Source organism: Tachypleus tridentatus, chromosome 2 (assembly GCF_004210375.1).
Source record: "Tachypleus tridentatus isolate NWPU-2018 chromosome 2, ASM421037v1, whole genome shotgun sequence".
In the NCBI taxonomy this organism is placed as follows: Eukaryota; Metazoa; Arthropoda; class Merostomata; order Xiphosura; family Limulidae; genus Tachypleus; species Tachypleus tridentatus.
This window is the reverse complement of record NC_134826.1, coordinates 14,585,263-14,608,936: the sequence shown is the minus strand read 5'-3', so window position 1 is coordinate 14,608,936 and position 23,674 is coordinate 14,585,263. Positions and strand designations below refer to the sequence as shown.

At 31.4% G+C, this 23,674-nt stretch overlaps 1 protein-coding gene across 2 annotated transcripts; it reads right to left on the bottom strand.

The window, feature by feature from the left end:
• Positions 1 to 2,228: 2,228 nt before the first annotated feature.
• On the bottom strand, positions 2,229 to 21,064 carry LOC143238448 (interleukin enhancer-binding factor 3-like). 2 transcript variants are annotated; one of them, XM_076478696.1, is made up of 6 exons: positions 20,931 to 21,064; positions 11,926 to 12,021; positions 11,523 to 11,634; positions 10,084 to 10,181; positions 9,509 to 9,642; positions 2,229 to 2,841 (listed from the first exon to the last, which is right to left on the bottom strand). In XM_076478696.1, the coding sequence occupies exons 2-5, from the start codon at positions 11,974 to 11,976 to the stop codon at positions 9,517 to 9,519; spliced, it is 387 nt and encodes a 128-aa protein (XP_076334811.1). In that variant the 5' UTR covers positions 11,977 to 12,021; positions 20,931 to 21,064; the 3' UTR covers positions 2,229 to 2,841; positions 9,509 to 9,516. The 2 variants fall into 2 exon arrangements, with proteins under 2 accessions (XP_076334811.1, XP_076334802.1); XM_076478687.1 differs by lacking the exon at positions 20,931 to 21,064 and adding an exon at positions 15,736 to 15,813.
• Positions 21,065 to 23,674: the final 2,610 nt, after the last annotated feature.

The following is a 23,674-nucleotide window of genomic DNA, read 5'->3' as shown; positions in this document are numbered from 1 at the left end:
TATATGTATCTTTGGTTATATAGTTTACTGAATGTCTAGTATTTTAACTTGAAGGTGTAAAAACTTGAGTCATAGAGGAATTACTAAATATAAGCCGAAAAGCAGTGCTAGAAAGATTAATATGATTTTACAGAAAACCATTTAGTGTCTAAAAAAGTTACATCTGACACTAAAGATGATCCATAACATATTAGCAGCCATCACATAGGGTTAGCTCATAGTTTTATTTTAAAGGAAAGCTACAGTGGGCTATCTGCTGTGTTCACGCAGGTAATCAGTCACCAGCTTTTACCATCGTAAATCAGTACACTTATCAATGTCTGATCGTGTACATGGACTATTTTGGTTCATGATGTTTGTCCTAAAAGGGAGTTAAAAAGCCTCTAAAATAGAACACATTCATTTTCTACAGACCTTTTAATGTTAAAACACAAGCACTTGACCAATTAAATTAATCAGGATACATCATTACTTCAGATTATCCTTTGTACAATATTTGCTATCGTAATCACTCCCAGCTGGATAAAACAATAGTGGATTACAAATAAATTCTCTTAATGACATTTAAGCACTTCAGCTTTAGTAGTGGCAGACTATGTATTATATTCTAATTATAAATCCTGCTTTATAATTTGATTAAGTTAACTGATTAAGCACTTGTTTTCAACATCCAATATCAAAAAAGCTCTGAAACAGAACACATTTCTATTGTATGGCTTATGGTGAGATTGGAGAAAAAATAAGACTACAATAACTCAAAGGATTCTATTGACATAGCACTATCTTGCACGTGTAATATACAGTGGTACCGACAAAGTCTAATAAGAATTATGGACATCAGAAGGAAAAAATATCAGAGTTAAATGCAACAAAACCCCTCTTATTACAGTCCACATTCAGTGTAGTTCTTACAGATATTAAAGTTGAAGTAAAATCAAAATCTGACAGACCTCACAACCAATAAAAACATTATTTACTGTCAAACATAGAAGGAGAACAAAAATTATATATTTAAAACTATGAAATGTTTATGAGAATACGAACTTTTGCACTGTTGAACGACGCAGCAGATTCCTAAAAACCAGAAATCACACTCAAGTTAGGAAAGGCCCAAAAAGTTAACATTAACACAAACAGTAAATCTTATAAACTGTGTACAAAAGTGCAAATACATCAGCAATTTCTGGTGTCATCACCGCTCAATATTCCATTGACTGAATGTCAGTACACTTGTTACAATGAAAAATTTGTAATTTTCCCATTTTACAAAATGTTTGTAAACAGTGAAATAGTGTAAGATAACAAAAACTAAATATTTCATAGAATCACTCTGGCCAATACTTACAGTTAAAAACAAAGTTCACACACACTTGTGTTCTTCTGAATTTCTACTTTATTTTTATTTCTAACTCCATTTGTGATGTATTAGTCAGAACAGTCCACCTAGTGGACAAGAATATAGATTAAATAAAGGTTTTTACTTGATTATTCTGAATTAAGTTATACTTTTTTTTATTCTGTCTGTACCATGTATGGATAAACTTTCCACAGTGCGCATGTTTGTTCTACTGAATAGGTTCCACTATTCTCATTAAGAACTTCTGAAACTGGTGCTCTTACCAGTTTCCTAATAAATATTTGTAATTAAATACAGGACTCTTTTACCCTACAAATTAAGACCCAGTTTCTTTTCTTACGTCTGATACTTTCAATCTTACGATTTTTCTTTTCCACAAAATTAGTTTAATTAAAGCCATAACAATATTTTTTCATTTTTTATAACTGTCTTTTCTGCTATGCCTGAATACATTTTTTCTTTCTGAATGATATATGTACATCATGTAAAATCTTAAATCTTTAAAAATGTGATCTTACATACTTTTGGAGCAAATGTAACAAATTAAACGAAAGTGTTTCATACTAAAGCAAAGCCAAAGACAATACCTAATAAAAAATGATAAAATTAGCTGATTGTAATTCCTTGGTACACTCACATACACGTAAAGGAATGCTTAAAATTTTCCAATTCAAATCAGCTACTTGTTACTTGTCTTTTATTTTAGCACTTCATTTTATTTTAACAAACTTTATGGATTAATACATTTGTCATGTTTAATATAAAATAACCTTTTCGTGAGCAATCCAAGAAGATAACTTTCATGTTTTATACATTTTGTATCTGAACAGAAAACTGAATTAATAGTTAGATTAAAGTAAAAATGAGATTATTTTATCTTTTTTCTTCAAGTTTATACATTTATTAACTTTGTTCTTTACATGAACAGTTAATTTCACATTTGTAGAGGAAAGACTAAACTGGTACTAAATAAAGCGAGAAGCATGCAGGATTGTAATGTAACAACACATGTAACCTTAAATGGTAAAACGTCGACATATGGTCTGTACGGTGATGACAAAATATTAATGTTCCCTTCAAATATCTCACAAGCAAACTTGAAGTTAAAATTCAGAAAACTGATTGACTGCAAGCAAAGATTTGGGAAATGCATTCCACTAAAAATGTGTTATGAAACCTTTCAGTGACATAATATACCATTAGAGACAATGACAGTTAAAACAAAACTAATACTGCAAATACAGATTACTTGAAAAATCATTTCCTATCAAAATACACTTTTGGCAAAACTAGAAGCACTACAGGAAATGGTGAAACAAGTACTGACAAATGAAAAAAACAAGAAGAAAATGTGCAAATGACTGGATAATTCTGCCTAAACCTCCATTAGGTCCTTGAATTATAAATACAAGTTCTTTACGCCTTCTCTTGGTTTTCTTCAACATTATTTTCAGATTCTTTCTTGTCTTTCTTTCCCTCTGAACCTAAAACAACATTTAACTTTTTACAATAAAGGAAAACACAAAGTTTTTGATATACAATTACACTTAAAAAGGATAAAAACAGTAGCACTGACTATAAATATTCGTCTAGGTGTTATACCTACTTAAGTTTGTAGCTGAAATTAACACACTTTTAATATATTCTACATTTTGTTTATATGGCTCATTCCAAGTGCAATGAGCAATTCTGTGGTAACAGAATGCAAACCAAAGATCTTTGGATTCACAGCCAATGATAATACTCACCAGGGCATGTGCAGTTCATGCTTTCATTACAAAAAGATGGTACCGAGTTTGTTACAAATATAAAAGTGACATTAAATGTACTAGCTTGTGCACTTATAACCTGAATGGAAGTATGGTAAATTAAAGATTAATGAAAGCTCGTCTTACATCCTGAAAAGTTGTTTCCTTCATATATAATTGAAAACATCCACAGCAAAGCACAAAAGGTGAATCCAGAATTTGTATGTATCTCCTCATGGACCCAACAAACCTCCATGCCAAATTTGGTGAAGTCCATTGAGAGGCACAAAGTGGTGGAAAGAAAAAAAACAACAAACTGCAAAACACTCATTAAAAACTGCAAAAAATTGAAAATGTGTGTATATTTCCCCATGGACCTAATGAACCTCCATGCCAATTTTGGTAATAATCCAAGGGAGGCAAAAATGGTAAAATCGTGACCTCTGTTGCAAATCTACATGTATGCAGGATAAAAATTTCAAAAAGTTGGCAGTTGCATATCACATAACAAAAATGTTTTTCCAGTATGATATAAGCGAGAGTTCCATTATAGTACAATTTTGTGACGTGAAAAATAATGTTTTTAAGGCTTACTTCCTGTACAATACTTAACATTATTTCCATTATGATCCCAAACTTCTTTAAGTATTTGAGTAAAAATATTCTTTCTTCTTCAAACTTAATGCAAGACTATTTTAGTGTTATGTTCATAAAAAAATGTTGATGACTGAAAGAAATAAAAATTCCACACACACACACATAAAACACCTAACTTTTAAACTATTCAGGTCTATTTATATCAGGATATGATATATTAATAATGTATTATATCCAACAGTGGAAAATAATGCTATTAACAGAACTATTAAGATAAATGTGTGTGTGTGTTTCAACATTCCAAGTTATCCACTTTTGCAAGTACCTACACCAAAGTCAGTTAAGTTCAATCACACACTAGCATGATTAGAACTACAGAAATAAATATCTGATAACCAATAATTTATCATATATAATAACAATGACATAATAACATCATAAACCTAATCTTTCTAAGTGATATACCTAATTTTTGCTCATAATTCTTATCAGAGTGGCTTCACATGAAACAAAAGTTAATTTAATAAAGGTCTTATTTATTTTCTTAGCATTATATAGCACTCACAGCTTTCTAGATGAAAAGTTATAATAGTTTCAGACACAACAGTGCCAACTTGAGCCTTGCAACAAGTGTAATTTTATCAATTTTAGTCAATCAAATTTTTGAATCCCAATTGTCTTAGTGTGATGTAACCTGTTATATCCCAACTTGAAGGCATCGCAGGCTAGTGATAAAAACCCCGTAATAAATCTCTTTGCAACTGTATAATGCAACGTGGCTTCCAGTTCAGTAGACTCGCAGACATCAAAATGATATAATAAAACTTAGTTTAATTAAAACTTAGTTTAAAACCTAGTAGAAAACATGTTTATAAACAACTTCTGCTACACACCTAACTTACTTTAAAACAGGTTTAATTATTTCATATTTAAATCATGATATAGCATTATAATAGGAAAATAAATGCTTCTTGAGAAACAATATAAGTTGGAGTTATTTAAGCCATTTTGCACTTGACCATATCAAGTTTTGTTCTACAGCTGTTATGCCAGAATTATAGTAGGTATTAAGTAAATAAATTTACATCAATAAATTTGTCAAAATCCATCAGAGAAATTCCATACATCTATATTCAACTCTCTATTAAGAGCCTCTACAAGGTTCTCAAACATGCTTAGAACCAACAAAAGTAATGGTTTCTCCTCTATAGAAATCTTACATTGCACTGTTTAGTTTTACTATTAAAACCCAGGGTAAACCATTAGTTGACAAAAGTATTTGGTTTTGGTGATAACAGTTCTTTCCTCCAAGCACTTAGATTTATTTAAGCTCACTTAGAAAGTTGAATAAATTATAGTTGTTTTCAGATATCTTATTCTAGAGCCTGACATATTTTGTGTGTTTGAAAGCTACATGAATTTTACTTTCAATGGTTAGCTTTCAATCACAAAGAATCATACATTTTACTCATGGTCTTAACTACAGATGGATAAATAGATTTTTACTGAGATTTATTGTTTTTCAAGAAGACAAAGGTTCAGAGTCCAAACAATAAATCCATAAACTTCAAATAGATGTGAAAAGACTAAAGATTGAGATAGTAAATTTAAAAAAAATGAAAGTTTTACAAAAAAGATAAATTTAAAGAATAATATGATAAAAATATTATTCATTTTGTTTCATATTTTTCATTTCACCACACATTCATGATTTTCTATAGTTAGTATTAGGGTAATGGAAATAACAGTTAAAAAGTTTTGCCACAAAACTTTAGATGTTTCATTAGAAGCCTTTGAGGTCATGCAAATGAAACATGAAAACAGTAAAATGAAAAATATTTGCATTCTAGACATCAATATTGCCTTTTGTGTGGACTGACTGCAAATGTTTGGTAAATTCAGAGAGAATTCTTTAGAAGGAATGCTTTATTAAAATACCTTTTCTTGAATACAATCCATCTGTAATGTTTACTTAAATGTTTACTGATTTTTGTGAAGATACACTTGGTGAATAAATAATTATAGTATGTATAGTTTTACATGTCTGATGTTGATCAATGCAAATGATACTTAACTCCAACTGTAAGTAAATAGAGCAAGTAAGTATGTCAAGCAACCATAATTACAGAAAGGAAGTAAGAAGTACAGCAAACCAAACCCAGTACTAAAGGAACTTTACCTTGCCTTGATTCAACCATAAGAACAGGAAATTCTGTAACCAGTATTACATACAGAATCAGAACTCACTCAACTGTAAATGTAGGATAGAGAAATCCTTAGTCCAGAATTATGAGGACAAACAGCATTCACACAACTGTAGGAACAGAACAAGAACATCACACTGCTGGTTATTACAAAACAGACAGTCTCTCAAGTCCAACTGTAGAAGCAAGAAAAAACTTTCTGCAACTAGAAATAACAAAGAGAGAGACACCTTCTGCACACACTGGAGTACTGTCATTCCTAATCTGGAATTATGAGGGCAGCTCAAAATATTTATTAGTTTTAATGAGAGTGGGCTGCTCAGGTAGAAAAACTGCAGGAGAAGCACCACTAGGGAGCAAATTGTACCCTCATCTCCTAATAATTATAGTAACACTGAGGAGGAGAAGTGTGGTCCAGAGGAACATCACACTAGAGGGTACAATGGGTGACTATGTTTCTCTTTTGTGAAAAACAGACCGAACCTCATTAATCCTCTTACTACAAGTATCCTTCACTAAACATAACACAAAATTCTACTGTTTTACATTCAAAATTTTACTCAAGTACTTTTGTTTTGTGTTATACCAATTAATACAAGGTAAAAATCTTGGCTAGTAATCCATATTTTAATAATTAATCCCGAGACCAGACGAAATTTAAGTATGAAAATAATTTGGTGATATCAGGATGAACAATGGCTGTTTGAGGTTAATGAAGGAAAGACCTAGACAGGGGGGTAAAGGCAGGGAACTTTTTGCAAGCAAAGTCCAAAGCAGAGGGAACCAAGGCTGTGTAGGCCAATACAGAGCAACCAGCAGGGCGAGACAAGGCATGTTTTGGATTAGGTATAGAACTTAAAAAAAAAAAAAAGGGGTGGGGTGGAGGTGAAGGTCCTTCCAATTCCGACTGAGCATGTTTTCACCCAGAAATGATGAGTTGGAATACAAGATCAAAAGAAAAGTTCAGCGTTTCAGTGTGTGTAAAAGGTATCGATAATGATTTCCCCAATTGAGAACACACCCACTGAAAAACTTGTTGATGAATGGATCACTCCTTTGGAGGAACTTGGTTCTGGAACTGACAAAAGCCTTGCATACAGATTCATGGCTCCAGGAACATGGCAAGTTAACACCACCATGGTGTGATTGCAAAACAAAAAAAGAAGATACAAAATGGGAAAACACAGAGGTTTGGATTTCTTTCTACCCTGCTTGGTGATGTAATTTGATGACAGTGAAATTATCAGAGTGGATCATAACCACCCACCCATGCAGGAGTAGAAGAAAGTGGGTCAAAGTATGATGAACTGACGAAAGCTTGAGGATGTTGATAGAGTATGGAGACCACAGACTTGAAATCTCTAGAGAATTGAAGATAGTCCCTCAATCCACCAAAATGTATACATGAGCAGATGTAATTTTGTTAGTTGGAGGAATGGGATCCTCACTGTGGTATGATCCTCATCAAATCACAAAGCTAATCTTCTCTAATCACAGAATGAATGAAAACAGGATGGTCCACAAGGGATCTAGGGAGAAGTTCCAACTGAAGTAAATGTATGTCAGCATAATTCTAGGGAATGAGAGCTTCCATGGAAGCCCAAATCCCTAAGAGAGATAGAACCTCTTGAGCCATGAGATAGAGTTAAGAGCTTTTAGAACTGACCATTCCATATCCTCAAGATGAAGAGAAGTCTGGGCCCAACTGAGGTGTGAACTGAAGAAAATCCCCAAATAAACCAAATACTGGGTGAAAGTAAGAACAAACTTTACCACTTTGATCAGAAAACCCACTCAAGCTGGTTCTTGTAGAAGTAAACATGTGTCATTCACTGATTACAAATAGAAATAGATAAGGAGTCAGTCATTCATATGATGATGAATGTGAAAACACAGTGAGTGAAGGTGTTAAAGCAAACCACTTGACAAAACACATAAGGAGCTGAAAAGAGGCAGAACAGCAGAGCCCTAAACTGGAAAACTTAATGCTTATCAATGAACTGATGAAAACAGTGACACTGGAGCAATGGGAATGTGATGATAGGCATCCATCATGTCAAATTTGGTCATCCAGAATCCCAGTGAAAACACCCACCAATATGAGAGAAGATTTCATGGTGAAATGAGAGGGTTCCAGAAATGAATTCAGCTATGACAGTTCTATAATTGGCCTCCAATCACCCATCATGTTGGGAACCATGAAGAGACAAACACAAATCTCCATGAGTGCGAACCACCTGCTTAATTGCTACTTGGCACAGCAAGTCTTAAACAACCTTGGCTAGACAACTGAGGATCCCGAGAAGGAAAGCAACTCGGGGAAGGGTAAAGAGATAGGGACTGGAACTGAAGATAGGATCTGTAGAACTCATGGTCTGTTATGAAATGCCACATGGTTGAGAAATGGACCAATTTAGATCCAAAGGACAGGGAACCTCTGTTGTGTAAACAATAATGCTGACATCTGAACAAACAGAGATGTGAATGCCTTGAGGAAGGTAAAAGACAATCTGAAAAAGAAGGACAGCAAGAAAGCAGTGGAAGTAAATCCTGAGAGGTAATGAGAGGATAAGAGAAACATGTGGTGTGGCTAGGGGGGATAAGGATGGATGTAACCTAGCTACATCAATCCATGATTCTAGGCCAGGGGTTCCCAACCTTTTGGCACTCACGACTTGAAAATGTAATTGATGAAATAAAATTAATGTTATCCCAAGCTACTTCTAACAAGGCTACGCGACTACCCTGCCAAGGATGCGTGACCCCCCCCTGGGGTCGCGACCCAACGGTTGGGAACCCCTGTTCTAGGCAATTCAGACAACCCCCAAAGACAGAATCATGTATAAAAGGGGTCGTCAGAGACCTAGTAAGGAGGAAATGGACGACAAACCCCTTCCACTAAAACATTTCCCTCTAACAAGTCCTAACACCAAAAGAGCCAGGTATTGAGGGAAAAGGCAGAGGCTGATATACGAGCCATGGCTGCCAAAATAGGAACATGAGCACTTCTGAAAAGTCAACAGACACTGACTGAAGGGAGAAAAGGTAAGATAAAAGTGAGATCAGATAAAGGTAAATACTATAAAACTGCATCTAACTGAATTGCAAGAAAGACCCAAGATTTGTGCACTACAGGGTAAAGAGAGTATCTAAATGCTTATAACCCAAAAAGAGATCAGAGGCATAGTCATAAGCCAAGGTACACTGATACAACAAACTAGGTGGATGGGCCATGCTTACACTTGATTTTAGTTGATCAGAAAATTTTCAGAAAGAACAGGGGAAAGGGAAGAAAGAAAACTGTAATAATCAGAAGGTGTAAACTGTCACCCATGGTTGGAACATCATTTTCCATCCCATTAAAAATGTGCAATTCAGAAATAAGAATGTAGCTGAATGCACAGTTGTAGAAACAACTGAAAACAAACACAAAGTTTAAAAAACTATGAGAATAAACTTCAACTGAAAAGGAAACAAAGCACAATTAAAAACTGCAATCACGCTTAGAAAAAGTAAACATACATCTGAAGTGTGTCATTCCAATCAAAAAAGTGGGAACTGAGCAGGAATACCAGACGAAGCTAGTTTATATATAAACTCACCTTCTTCATTACTTTCTGGTTTGTTGTCTCGACGACGCTATGACTGAACTGCCCCTGTTAAACTTGGGAGGTGGAAGAGGATCCATACCAAGTACTTTATGAATCTGGCGGAATGTTATTAATCGCAAAGCGTGCTATGGAGAAAAATAAATATTATCATCATATATTCCAATGGAAAAAATCTCTAAAAATATTAAACAAATTAGTTTTAATTTTAAACATGTTTATATTTTGCTCTAGTTCTAAAAGATAAGCAAACTATTGTCATGCAGCCTCACTCAATTTTCAAAAAATCTACAAATTTACACAAATATTTTCATGTGATTGTAATAAGTGAAGAAAACTAACAAAGATACAAATAAAACTTCTACTACCAATAACACATACAACACAAAGAAGAAAGATGTCCAATTAAAATAATGCCACCAGTAACACCAAGTACATATTGAAACTATTGTAATTCTACAGTTAAAAAGTCATCCAACCTTTCAAGATTAAAGCATTTTGAACCAAATGTTATGCTTTATCAACTGCAAAATGCTGAATTCTGCAAACCATAAAAAACAAGTATTCACCTGTGCGCTTGCTGTAATATCTTCTCGCTCTTGATTGGTTAGTTTCATAATTGCATCCGTTGTATCTTTTTCACAAGGATCTAGCAATCCAGGACCAACTGTAATGAATAGGGAAACATAAAAGATCATTCTAGAGAAAGTAGTAAAAAATATTATTATAGATAAACATAAGAATTATGTTCCTACTAACTTACATTTTCCATTAAAGAACAATAACCACACAGGTGATTGTACAAAAATACCAAATTCATATCCTCTAAAAGACAATTACAGTACTGAAAGCAGAACAGTCAGTTAGTCTACAGATAACTTTGGGAAAAAAACCCACAAAAAACAAATATATTTATACTGTATCCAGAATGTTTTAAAACTCATGTTCCTGCTGGTATTAAAGGTATATGAATAGTTAAACCTGAAATTTATATGCTAAATATATTTTTATTTAGGTGACAAAAATACATAACTGTGAGTCATTCCATAACATTTCTAAAATTCAAACCTAGTTCACAAAAATTATTTTCCTAAATATTTTCACAAAACCACTTAAAATGTTCCTAAATATACTCACTGTGTGCTAGTTTTATCAGTAATATTCAGATTTTACCTCCTGTACTGATAAAAAGCTGTAACTTTCACTACAAACCTTTTAAACCCTTAAAAACAAATCTCATGACTAAAAGCTTCTGTGCCAAAATAAATGACAAACCAATATCTGAGCACTTAATATTAAGCATTAAAAATAATAACATTAAACGTTTACCTGACTTTTCTAGGTTAACTTGACTTTTGTGAATTTAATAAGACGCTATCTGTAATAATAATATCTTCCTATTTTTTGCCATGAAAGAAGAATAAAGACTGTTCACCATTCTTCACTCAGGCAACACTTAAACGTTTATGTAAACAGATCTAAAAAACTAAAACTTTACTATTTCTATTCTATGTCTAAAATTATCTTGAGGCTACAATGGCAGGCTAAATCCAGAAAAATGGAAATTTGGTATTCCCTTTTGAAAATAATTTTATGTAATGTTTTCAATTACACAAAATAGTTCAGAAACAAGAAATGAAAATCATGAAAAGTATAATTAGTATTTATAATACAGTACACATACACTACACTATCAGTCAGTACTGCACCCACACCAAACACTTTGTTTATCAAAACAAAGTACTCCTGATAGATTCTTCTTTAATAGTTTAACACAGTTTTCTAAACAATTATCAATATCCGAACGTCATTTCTAACATTCTTCTGTTCTTGTTCCAACAAAAGTTAATAAATATTTGTTCAATATCTGTCTAATTTAACCAACTTAACAGACAGTTATTAGATCCATCAAAGTAAAATCATTTTCTTTAAACTACACTAGAATAAAAATAGGTTAACTTATGCTCTGTATAACTTCACGAGAAAAGAAATTTTGAAACAAACAAACTTGATAATAGAATTCCAGATGCTACAGCTTCAAAGACTCTGCGTAAAGCATCACCCACACTCAGCGGGTGTGGATGGCTACTAAGAACCTTTTCAACAAGGAGTTCTAATGCCTGTATTAAATACAAGTAAAAACTTATATTTACCACTTAAAATGACTATATATGAAACACTATTTCATTCTATTTAATCATCAAGAAATAATTCATAAATGTTTTATCATATATAAACAAATAATACAAATCACAGTATATATTTTTTTTAAAAATGACAAAAACAATAATTTCTGAAATATTATTTTCAGCAAGCAACATTTCAGGCAATGAGAAAACAATATTTTTAATCTATCATGGAATTTTATGATTTTCATTTCAAAACAGTCAAATTTTTTATGTTAGGCTTACCCAGTTATCTAATTTGCTCCAGGTAGGAATTCTCTGACATAAATCTCGCATTATTCGAATAACAATTAAACAAGACCTCAGACCACTTGCTCTAGCCTGTAATATGCATCAAAATACAATATCTCACAAGAATAATAACTTCCTAAAAGTTCCACATAAGTTAACAAAAAAGGGCACAATTTTAAGCAAAATTTATACAGCAAAAAATGTTTTGGTATAAGGTTTTTAAAACTTAAGGAATAATCTGTTAGCTTTGATCTTTTAATATTTTTTTAGGCTGGTATCACTAAATTGTTGTAAATAAAAATCAATAAATATAATATTTTATGTTACACAGGATTTAGATACGCAAAGACCCCACTTAAATAACTCAACACCAAAATGTTGCCTGACTCACCAATGATACAAACCTTTTGTTTTTTTACTAATGTTTGCAATATCTCACTGGAACAAGTACAACTGCATGTAGTAACAAGAAATTACTACACCCAACATCATTATTACTCCTATTAGTATATTATTATTTTGTGAATCCCAGCAACAAAAACCAGGAATAATCTCCAATTATAATAATTAATTCACTTGTACAACAAAATTTCATTTAAAGTGAAGTATTTATTTCATATGTTAACATCTCTTATATAAGATCATTTATTTATAAGTTACACGTTCATTACATTAATTACATTTTGTCTGTAATATAAACTTAAACAATTATATCTAGAATATCTAACAGCTTGTGGTTTTTTTAAATTGGTTTCTTCTGAAAGCTAAATTTTGTAAGAACATCTACCATCAACCTATGAAATGTTAGATGTTTAACCCTTTCACTGCAACTTTTACAGATGGATTCTTGCTTTTAAAATTCTTGCACAAGGTGTTAGATTACAAAGTTTTGTGGTAATGTTGTCTACGCAGATTTCACTACATGTTTTCACATGGCAAGTCGATTATTTCACTTTTTTTATTCACAAGTTTCTCTCCAAATGTCATAGAGGTGTGTAAGATATCTTATTGCTTCAGCAATCAGTTTCATTGAAGCTGAAAAAAACTTGATTATTTTATGGGTTTACTAGATAGCATTAACTCTGATGAGTTGACATAATCAAAAAAGAAACTTAAGAGGCCACATATGTACTAGTTGCAGTGAACAGGTTAATTATATTACTGAAAAAAAAATAAACAAACAACTAAAAAACGTTTCACCTCTCAACAAAAAACTAGATTCCTCTCATACATTTATGATTAATTTACTTGTACAATATAATTTGATTATGGTGTAGTTATATAATGATTTATGATGAAATACTAATTTCAGAAAATGTTGTGCAAATGTTTCTAAAAGTAGATATAAACTAATTTCTAACAAATTCTCATTAGAGAAACCTTCTTATGGAAAAGCATTATCATTATGAAAGCTTTCAAAAGATTATTTCTGGTCACTAAATTATAAATGTTTGGGCATCAAAGTGAAGGCTAATGAAATAAAAAAAAAAAATCTCTCAAGAATGAATATCTTATACATCCCTAATACAGTACAGAACTAAAAGGCAAACATAACAGTGATGCATTGTTATATATATGGACAGGAGAAACTGAGTTTAAGGTGTAACAATATATAAATATAAATCAAAAATTACCATATTCTAGTGTGACCTGATGTTACACACATGAACTGCAAAGATTTGACACAAAGTGTACAAGTAAACTATGCCTTTCTTTTTTGTGTTCTGTTCAGATAAGTAGTGTGTTTCAAAGTGCAGAGCAGTCAATATTTCAAAATCAATCAAGTTCAATATATTATTATTTAATAAAATATCTGTGCTACATAAGAATATCATGTAATCAATGTTTTCATTTCATCAGTGGTTGAAGTTATTCAATAGATGAAGATTTCATTTGGCCACAACTAAGTCTCCAGGACTATCAGGCCTCGAGAAGTAAAGCTACTTGCAAAAACAAGCTATATCTGTTAACAAAAAGGGGTTAAAGTTTTTAGACCATAAATTGTAAACTAGCTGGTTAGGGTTACAGGTGCCACTATAACAAGATCAAGCTGTATCAGCAACTGTCAAATTGCTCACAACAGTTCAATTCACATAAAGAAAACAATGTGGAAACAGTTTTTAAAATAAAGAGAGTACCAACTTCTTAAAGTGCTATTCTAGAAAGAAGATTACATGTTTCATATATTTTTCTCATAATATTACTTATATTATAGGCAGTGCATCAAAAATACAATTACATTTGTTTTTTTTTTATATTAACAACCATCGTGAGTTGCAAAAAACAACTGTTGGGAAGAGTCATGCTTCAGTCGAGTGCTAAGGAATCGAGCACAAACTAAACTTTAATGATTTAGAAACAAAACAAAAAGTGGTATGTTTTTAAAGTCCTGTAATGTAAATATTAAATGTTTGAAACTGTTGAATCTAAATTTCTCTAAAGCTGCATATTTCTTTATCATTTTCGGTACATTAATGTATTAAAAAAAAAAAAAAAGCCAGTTTTTAGTGGCTGGATAGTAATAATACAGTTTAAATTTGTACCATTTAGTTTTTTTCATATCAAGGTGATTTCAACCATATGCTGATCTTACACAAATCATGATAATAAACTAATAAACTGATAAAATAAAAGGGAATACTAATTAAAGAATAGTACAACAAGCTAGCCAAGGAGAGAGTAAAATCAGAACGCAAACCTGTCCAGCCACTAATAAAATTAGGCCCAAGGAACAGAGCTTCTAGGCTTGGGTTAGAAGATGCCTACTTCACCAATCAATTGAAGAACTGTTAAAATAAACACGTTCTACAGCTAATCATTTTGCAAGAAACTTTAACAAAAGGTAAGAAGACAGAAATACAAAGCAAGTTTCTTTTCCTACAAACAGAAAATTAATTTAGAATCACAATAATTTGGGAACATAATAAATAGTTAGAGAGTTTAAAATATGTTACATTATTATAATGATTACAAAAATGTTAATGATAAGAAAAATGTGTCAGCTTTTAACTTGCCTTGCTGGGCAAAACAAATAATACAGAATGTTTACTAAAGCTCTGTTCTTTCAAAATAGGAAAATGATAACCATGCAATGTAACCTCTCAGGGAATAATTTTTCATAACTGTACAAATATGAGGGCACTCTGTAATTCATTAAAAATGAGTAAAAACTTAACCCTAACTATTATATCTAGAAGTGAGTAAAAGAATGCTCATTTTTGGCTAGAAGTCTTTACAATATATACAAGAGAATTTTAAACAGTACAATTAGTGAATCTCACTTCTCAACTTTCCAGCCTCATGTGTTACACGCTAGCATATTATTTCAAGCTGCCGATGTGTATCTGTTCAAATGTTTCAAGTGTTCAAAATAAAGCTTAAGATAACAAAACCTTCAAAACTAATTACGCTTTATATTTTTATATAAAAATATCTAAAAACAGTTTACTATTCAAAATATTGGCAAATCCATGTAACATTTTTTAGGCACACTTATAACATTTTATTTGCTTGGTTTATATCATATGCAAGTGAATACAATACCTATAAAAACCTTGACATTATTAAAATCATAAGCAAGGCTTTAAGGTACCGAAAACAAATATTATTTTTCCAATTTTATTACTGCAATAAAAGATACTGTAAACATTAAACTGGTCAATCTAACTTTTCCACTAAAAAATGTTAGGTGGACTTGTTCTTATACAAAAACAACATTGTCCTTTCTATACGTCACCCAGTGAAACTACTAAACAAATATTATGATAACACCAACAAGAGGCTGAAAAGTAGAAGGTTGCAAACCTGGAACCACTTAGCATGTCTCAAAGTGCCAGGGCATCCAGGCATTTCTGCCTGTCCAACACATCCGAGGGTCTTTAACACTCTCTAGAAACCAGATGATAGTATATATTAATGCGTTTGGTCAAACACTAACACAAGAAAGGTTTTGATCTTCAATTTAGCAGAACTGTGTCCTTTCAACATAAAGAGACCAACACTGCCAACATTTATTAAAAATAAATAGGCATTACACAAAAAAAACCTCTACAAGACTTTAAGACTAAAATATCTTAAGACACTTCCTTTCATTACATTTTTTCTTAATGAAACTTACTTTTTCAAAACCTTCTCTACAAATACACAAAATTTTCTAAATGACATAATTTACATATATCAACATTTTTTCAGCCACAGTATTCTGGGTCACACATGGAGAAAAATTGTGTTAAACTTGTTATGCATACCCACATATTTTCTCCAAATTAAAATTACTAATAAACTATTGACATTATAAACTTTCTTTTGATTAAGTTTTATTATTTGTTTATAATAAAATAACTTTAAAAAATCTAATCATCAGCTTTAAATTTTCATAATCAGCCTTGTTATTCACGATACACGAGTAAAATGAATGTCCTGTTTGAGCACAGACACTAAAGATGACATAAGACCAGAAACATAGATTTAGAAGAAATGTCAACTTTACTTTTAACTGAGATGGTTTAAAAATAGTAACTTTTCAATTCAGTGATACCAAGAACTGCAAAAATTCTGTCCACAAAATTTTTTTATTTTAAATTTCTTGTTCCTAAAAGTTGTCAAAATTATACATAATCTGAAACATTGGATCATTTTCTTTCTCACACTTTCATCTGTAGAACTTCCTTTATTCCTTATATACAATAGAAAGTTTTAAATGTTTTTGTTGGTACATTATGAGAATTGTTAACAGAAATAATGTAAACAGCCTTGTACTGTTTCTGTGCTATAAATATGTAATGAAATGACTTACTGGTGTGTTTATTTTGTTCACGTTGTTACTTTCATAGAAAAATTCTCGCTATGGTAAATTGACATCTAACAGAGAAGGCCACCATTCTCAGTTATGAAGTTCACGAATAGCACAAACTAGATGTCTAACTGTGCACTCTAGCCTTTAGCATTTGAAACAGTTTTACATGATAAACATACATATTATGCATAAGATCTAATAATACTGTGTCTTTATATTTGTTATAATGTTTCACAAGATATTTTACTAAACCATTTCTCTTAAGAAAGTGAGATACTGCTTGATGCATTTCTCATAAGGACTGCTTGCAACATTCTTCCTGTTGTGTAGTAATTTTTTACCATCGTTCATTACAATGAAATACATAAATAAAGGCAATGATTTGTAAAGATAAAAAACTTGTTTAAAAATTGAATGCATGTCTTTTTAGTGGATAATTCCACAATTTATGTAATAAACAATATATTAGATATTTTAAGAATGAGAGAGAGATATAAACATATCTTGAGTAACATCCAGTGTCCGCTATAGGTCAATCATTTACAAAATGTAACTTTTAGACTAAAGGTTACAAGCATACTGTAAAATGTCAGAGTATATTATGTAACATACTGATTGTTATTTCATTATAATTTGTAAACTTGTCAAAAAAATCAAACTTATACTTACGCATTTCTTATGATTAGTGAGATGTGTGGTTGAAACGTATGTCTGCTGTGTGTTCAGATTTGGAGACTTATAAGTTATTAATTTTTATTAATGAAAGATCATGGGTGGATTAATACTGAACTAAGGAGTGAAAAGGTTAAAACCTGACATAAAACCATGTTTTACAGCTTGTTAGATGTTACACTGTGGAAAATGCACCTTAATTTTGGAATGATTTGTTTTGAATTTTATAAAGCTACTACGAGGGCTATCTAGCCGTCCCTAATTTAGCAGTGTAATACCAGAGGGAAGGCAACTAGTCATCACCACCTGCTGCTAACTCTTAGGCTACTCTTTTACCAATGAATAGTGGGATTGACCATCACATTATAATGCCCCCACGGCTGAAAGGGCGAGCATGTTTGGTGTGATGTGGATTCAAACCTACGATTCTTGGATTACAAGTTGAGTGCTTTAACCACCTGGCCATGCCAGGCTGTCTAATTTTGGTAAGACAAAAATATTTTGACTCAGCAACCAACACTTTGATGTAACTATAACTTTTTCTCAACTGAGTAAATACAGTCAAATACATCATATTCTTCACAGTATATTGACAATATTAGTTAAATTAAATGTTTTATGATATTGAAAATACTTGTAACTGGTAATTAATGGGATTACGATCTATCATGAGAGACTGTTTTCAGAAGACCGTACGCTAACCTCTTTCCATAACCCATCACTTTTGTCTTGGAAGATACATGAGAATTTTTCAAGGTACTTTAAGAAAACAGTGCATCTTACAGGTGTAAAACATAGTATGTGAATTGTTTATAGTTTATTAAAATCCCACTAATGTATTATGAAGCACTGAAGAATTAAAAAAAACATATAAACACAGCATGCACGCACACACAACTTCATAAAGATACCTACATATAATAGTCAAAAACCACTAGTGTGAAACATGAAGACAAAGTTTTATATACTGTTCTACATTCAAATCATTAGTAGAAGACATGTAAAATTAACCTTTCTCGTTATCTCTCTTATATTCTAGAATATATTTACATTCATTTTTTTCCTTTCCTTTAGATTACGATATAAAACATTTATAAACTTATTTTTAGAAAATACACCAAAAGATGTATAAATATTTCTAGATAAAATTAAGTACATGTATTTTTCAGATAGTGATGATTTAAAAAAAAAATTCATATTTGCTAAGAATTGATCAAAACTGATTGTTAATATCTTCAACAGTTTTGTTTTTATTGTTTCATGCAAAACTACTCAAGGACTATCTGCACTAATTATCACTAATTCTGAAGTGAAAGGCTGTTATTTACACAATAATAGTGGAATTAACTATCAACTCACAAAACCTCCCATGGCTGAAAGGATGAGCATGTTTAGCGACAGATTTTGATCATGAAATCTCCAGAATTCAAGTGTCATAACCTAACAACCAGGCCATACCAGGCCTGTACAAGAGAGAGAGATAATCCAGTAAGAATATGTAAAAAAAACAAACTCTGAACAGTTTGGTTACTGGATTCACAGCTCTGTAGCAATAAGAACTGAGAAGTATGGATATATTATTCCCAACAAACAGTATCATAACACATAACGCCTCAACAAAACTTCCGCAACATCAACTGAATCACGAGCAGGGAAAATTTCCAAGTCAACTAGCTGTTTCTCTCTTTATTAAACATGAAAATAACAGCCAAACTGACAGACCTTCCCACTTACTCCCATAAGTTACTTTCTTGGTCATGCAATCATACCTAAACACTTATAATCATAGACTTACAGCTTCTCTAATCAATTTTTAAAGCCTACTTAAAAACAATATTCAGATTTTAAAGCAAATCTATAAAAAATATTAAAGATTATGACACAGTGTCCATAAGATCAAAAATCCTTTCTTATTCACCAAACACAAAAGAGCATTCTCCACTCGTGTTGATCACCGTTACATGTCGGACTGACAAATCTGTCTCTCAGCTAAACAAAGCAAAGCATATGGATTACTAAACACAATTAACTGCAGTGGCTTCTGATTTACAGACAACAGATAAAAATTATGTATCTTGTTAGAATATATGCTTGTTGGTCAAAATGGAAACAATTTCAATGTCTGCTAATAGTTAAAACTAACAATAACATATCGAAATCACTAGATATACATCAAAAAAGAAACAGACTAGACATCTCATAAATACTTTTAACTTTATGAGACTATTTTTACAGACAAAAAAAATAATACAACTTACCACAATGAACTGACATAAATAAGAGTAATTAGCACACATACTTTTATTCACATACACACAATAAAATTATGATTTACTGGAAATATAAGCCTTAAAATGTACTCAATGAAAGTTCCAAGCCAAAACTTAAATCTTAGCACAACTCATATTTTTGAGAAAAGAAAGTATAATTAGGAGAAAATAATTAAATTCAGAAGTTTTAACAAATTTGTATTTTTCACAAAATGTTAGAAGTACCAAAAAAATTGCATATTGTAAGAAAATTTACCATTCTTCTACAAATAAGCATCTTATAGGGTAATGAAAATTAAATATGCATTATAACAAAATCTTACATACCCTAATTCATGTTCTTACTGAATGCTGTGTGTGTGTGTCTAAGGAGAATATACCGTGTCTTTCTAATCCTAGTTTGTGGTTCATTGCTTACCAATGGTTCTTCATTTGATTTTTTTTTTCCTACTTTAAGTACAGATGCATTCAGTATATGTCAGTGGATACTGAGTGTAATCATAGAAGAATAAAGCTGTTTGCTGAGATGTTAATACCGCACTAATTCTTTAGCCATAAAGGGTTTGGTCCTTCACCTTATAAAGGGTTTATCACAAATCTAATAAATCACTTCAAAACTGCCTGACTGGCAAGTCATCATGAGAGTTATATAACTGCTAAATAGGGATAGTCAAAAATTATTTATCACATACAGACCTAGAACTGATGCAATTGATTTCTTTGTGCAGTATGAATTAAAAAACATTAAAAAACTGAAGCATAATCAAGTATGAAATGTTTGTCACGATATTAAAATAATATCGCAAAGATGGTATTTTCAAGCATCTTCCTGATTACCGATTAAGGAAGGGTTTGACTTTATCAGAAGAAATATTACAGGTTAAAAAAAATTCCTCATTTTGAAATATATATTAACAAAATAGGTTTCCCATTATTACACTTTTTAATAATCAACAGTGTTTCACTATTTATGACAATCCTGTCTGTTATGAGAATTTGTGACTCCAAGGCAGCATTGGTCATGTTACATTGCTTTTGAAGCCTTCTAAACAATATTCATTGGAGCAAATATCATATACTGAAATTAAATACTTCATATTTGAAACCACTCAATTTCCACAGATAATATCAAAAAATATTTGTAGTTTTCTTCAATTCTTACTCTTCTTTATAAATAATTTACCTCAGCATAAGAGTAAATGAAAATAACTAAAAATACAGGTACAATTTATGACATTTCTCAACTGCACAGAAGGCCTTACCAGTAGCTGTTCCCTCAGTATCTTTAGCTTCTCTCATCATTGGTGAGGTTAGTGTTACAGTTACTGTCACCTCTGGACTGGACTTGGCATGAACCACAATCGCTGCTTCCTCAACACAGAGCTTTACTTTGTAAAGTTATCTTGGTTTTCAATTCCTATTATAAAAAATGATCTCAGTAGAACATTTAAACATTATTAGAATTTTTTTTTCTTATTTTTACATCATATAAACATCTTTAATTCTTTTCAGTTCAGTGGACAGTTGTACACACAACTCAAAAGCAACATGCATTTGAAACTACAACAATTCATATAAAAACAACACAGAATGCTCTGAATCTAAAATCAGATTTTTTTTGTAACTTTACACTTCATAATGGAAAACAAACAAACTAAAAACAACAAACTATGTGAAATCGCTGTATAGTTTGCCATTAAGATATACACCCATAATCATTCACCTGAATGCCAGGTTAGACAGTAACTTATTAGCAATAATACAATCACAAGTTTAATGATGTCATATGCTAGCCTACTTTGTTGAAAAGAATATTTTCAATAAAATGTTTCTTTCTCATTGTAAGTGCATCAAAATCACATTTTTTCTCTGAAGTCATGTAAGCAAGTTTGCAGACATCATGCAAACTAAACAATTTGACAAAGATAAAAACTATAAGGCTACTTTAAACATTTCCATTTTGTAAATTTGCCTGAATCTTCCAAATAATTTACAACAAAAATACACAGTTTTGAGTAATCTTAAATAACTCTTTGACAAATAACAACTGGAATCACTTAGCTGTTCTTACATCAATTTGTTTTGAAGGTTGTCGGCTACTCTTTCCAGTAACGTATGTCATTGGTTTTCTTGCACACATGACCACAAGCTGAACTGAAGTTTCCCGTGAGCAACAAGCCTTTGCTAAACCCCTACACGATGACACCTTTCAAGCACACACTGTGAATGAGCTGATTGGTCAGATTCCTCTTTCTCCCTTTTGCTGTCACAATAATGAACAATATTCATTTATTACAAGCTGCTATTTTGCTCATATCAAAAAAAAATTCCTGTCCTATCATAAAATTAAAAAATGAACACACAGTAAACATTTGTGCTTCCATAATAGCTTTTCATTACAAATTATCTAACTTAGTGTAGTTCAAAATCATAACTTTTTGTTAGAAAAAAGTACACAGTATAATTTCTTTAATGTCTTGTCATATCAGTAAATTCTAATACAAATATAGCCCACAAATGCATCTCAGAACAGCTGGTATGGGTACTAACACTTATTGATAAGGAAAGAACAATGTTTCAACCTTCCTTCAAGTGAGTTTCTCATCATCAGGAACAGTCCACAAACTTAAAATTACAACAGCATCCATTTTAAACAAGTAAATGTATACAAAGCACTGTCATACTAAATATATCTTCTGTGGTTATTTCATGCTTAAAATTAGTACATAAGTACCAGGAGTGGTATAAAGACTAATTAAAACTAATAAACAATTTCAAATTTAACCCAAAATGAAAGTATGGTATTTTGCTAAATGGATAAATGTCCCATCAAATCTAGGAAAGCATAAATAAATTAAAGGGGTAGACAGAGTGTATTATATGGAGAATTTTGCTTCAGTTGGAAAGGTCAAATGCTGTGGGGGTTAAGAATTACACAAAGTGGAACAGCTCTGTGTGATAGTCATCAGTCTAGCTGAGCAGATACAGCTATTCACTCCCACTATTTATTTCTGAAACCTTCTACAAAATACCCAGTCATTATACAAACGCTTAGACCATTTCATTTTTTGACCCCTTTTATGCCTTATTGTTTTTAGCTACAGGCACCCCACATTTGCTATTCTGATAACATTAGGGGTATTTTAGAAATCTTGCACTTGCAGGTCAGCTTTGGAAATGACAACCGTAATACTTTTGTGAAGTTTAGAATGACTAGTTAAAGATTTTTGATGAAATGTAATGCATTACTATTAAACCTCATTAAATGTGTGTATTTCATAGCAAAGCCACATTGGGTTATCTGCTGTGTCCACAAAGAGGGAATGAATCCTTGATTTTGGCATTATAAATTCAAAGTTTTACCACTGTACAACCAGCAGATAGACTGCATTAAAAAAATTTGACAACAATTTCTAGCAAAATATAGTATTGTTACAAATAACCCTAAAAAAAAAACACAGATATTAACCTTTTCAGAATTGTTCACACAATCATAAAATAAGCAGTACTATTGTTCTTCACACATTTTTTACTTAGTATTAAAAGTAAAGTAAGGTGTAAAAATTAGAAACATTAAGTTATATAAGGTAAGAATGAATAAACAATTATAATAAAAAAAATTCATGAGGTAGGCTCAGGAGTTAACATTATCAGCTATGCATTCAACAGGATTTACTAGGCAGAATATTAGTTAGACACTAAATATAAACACAGATGCAGACTACAAGCCATAACCTATTTAATCATTCTAAAGAGAAAAAGGATAAGTGAAGTTTATTTGTATTTTTTATGCTTTTTACAAGGTCACCCAAACAAACCAGATATTTAGTTAGGTAAAGAAAGTAACAATAATGCAAATATTATAATTCTAACTTTGTCCTTTCCAGTTCTTAATCAAATCCATTCTTTCCAATGATTAATCATATATTTATACCTTTAATATAATATTTAACAAACATCTGTAACATTAACTTTTAATTACTATGATGTCTCATATATTTCCAAA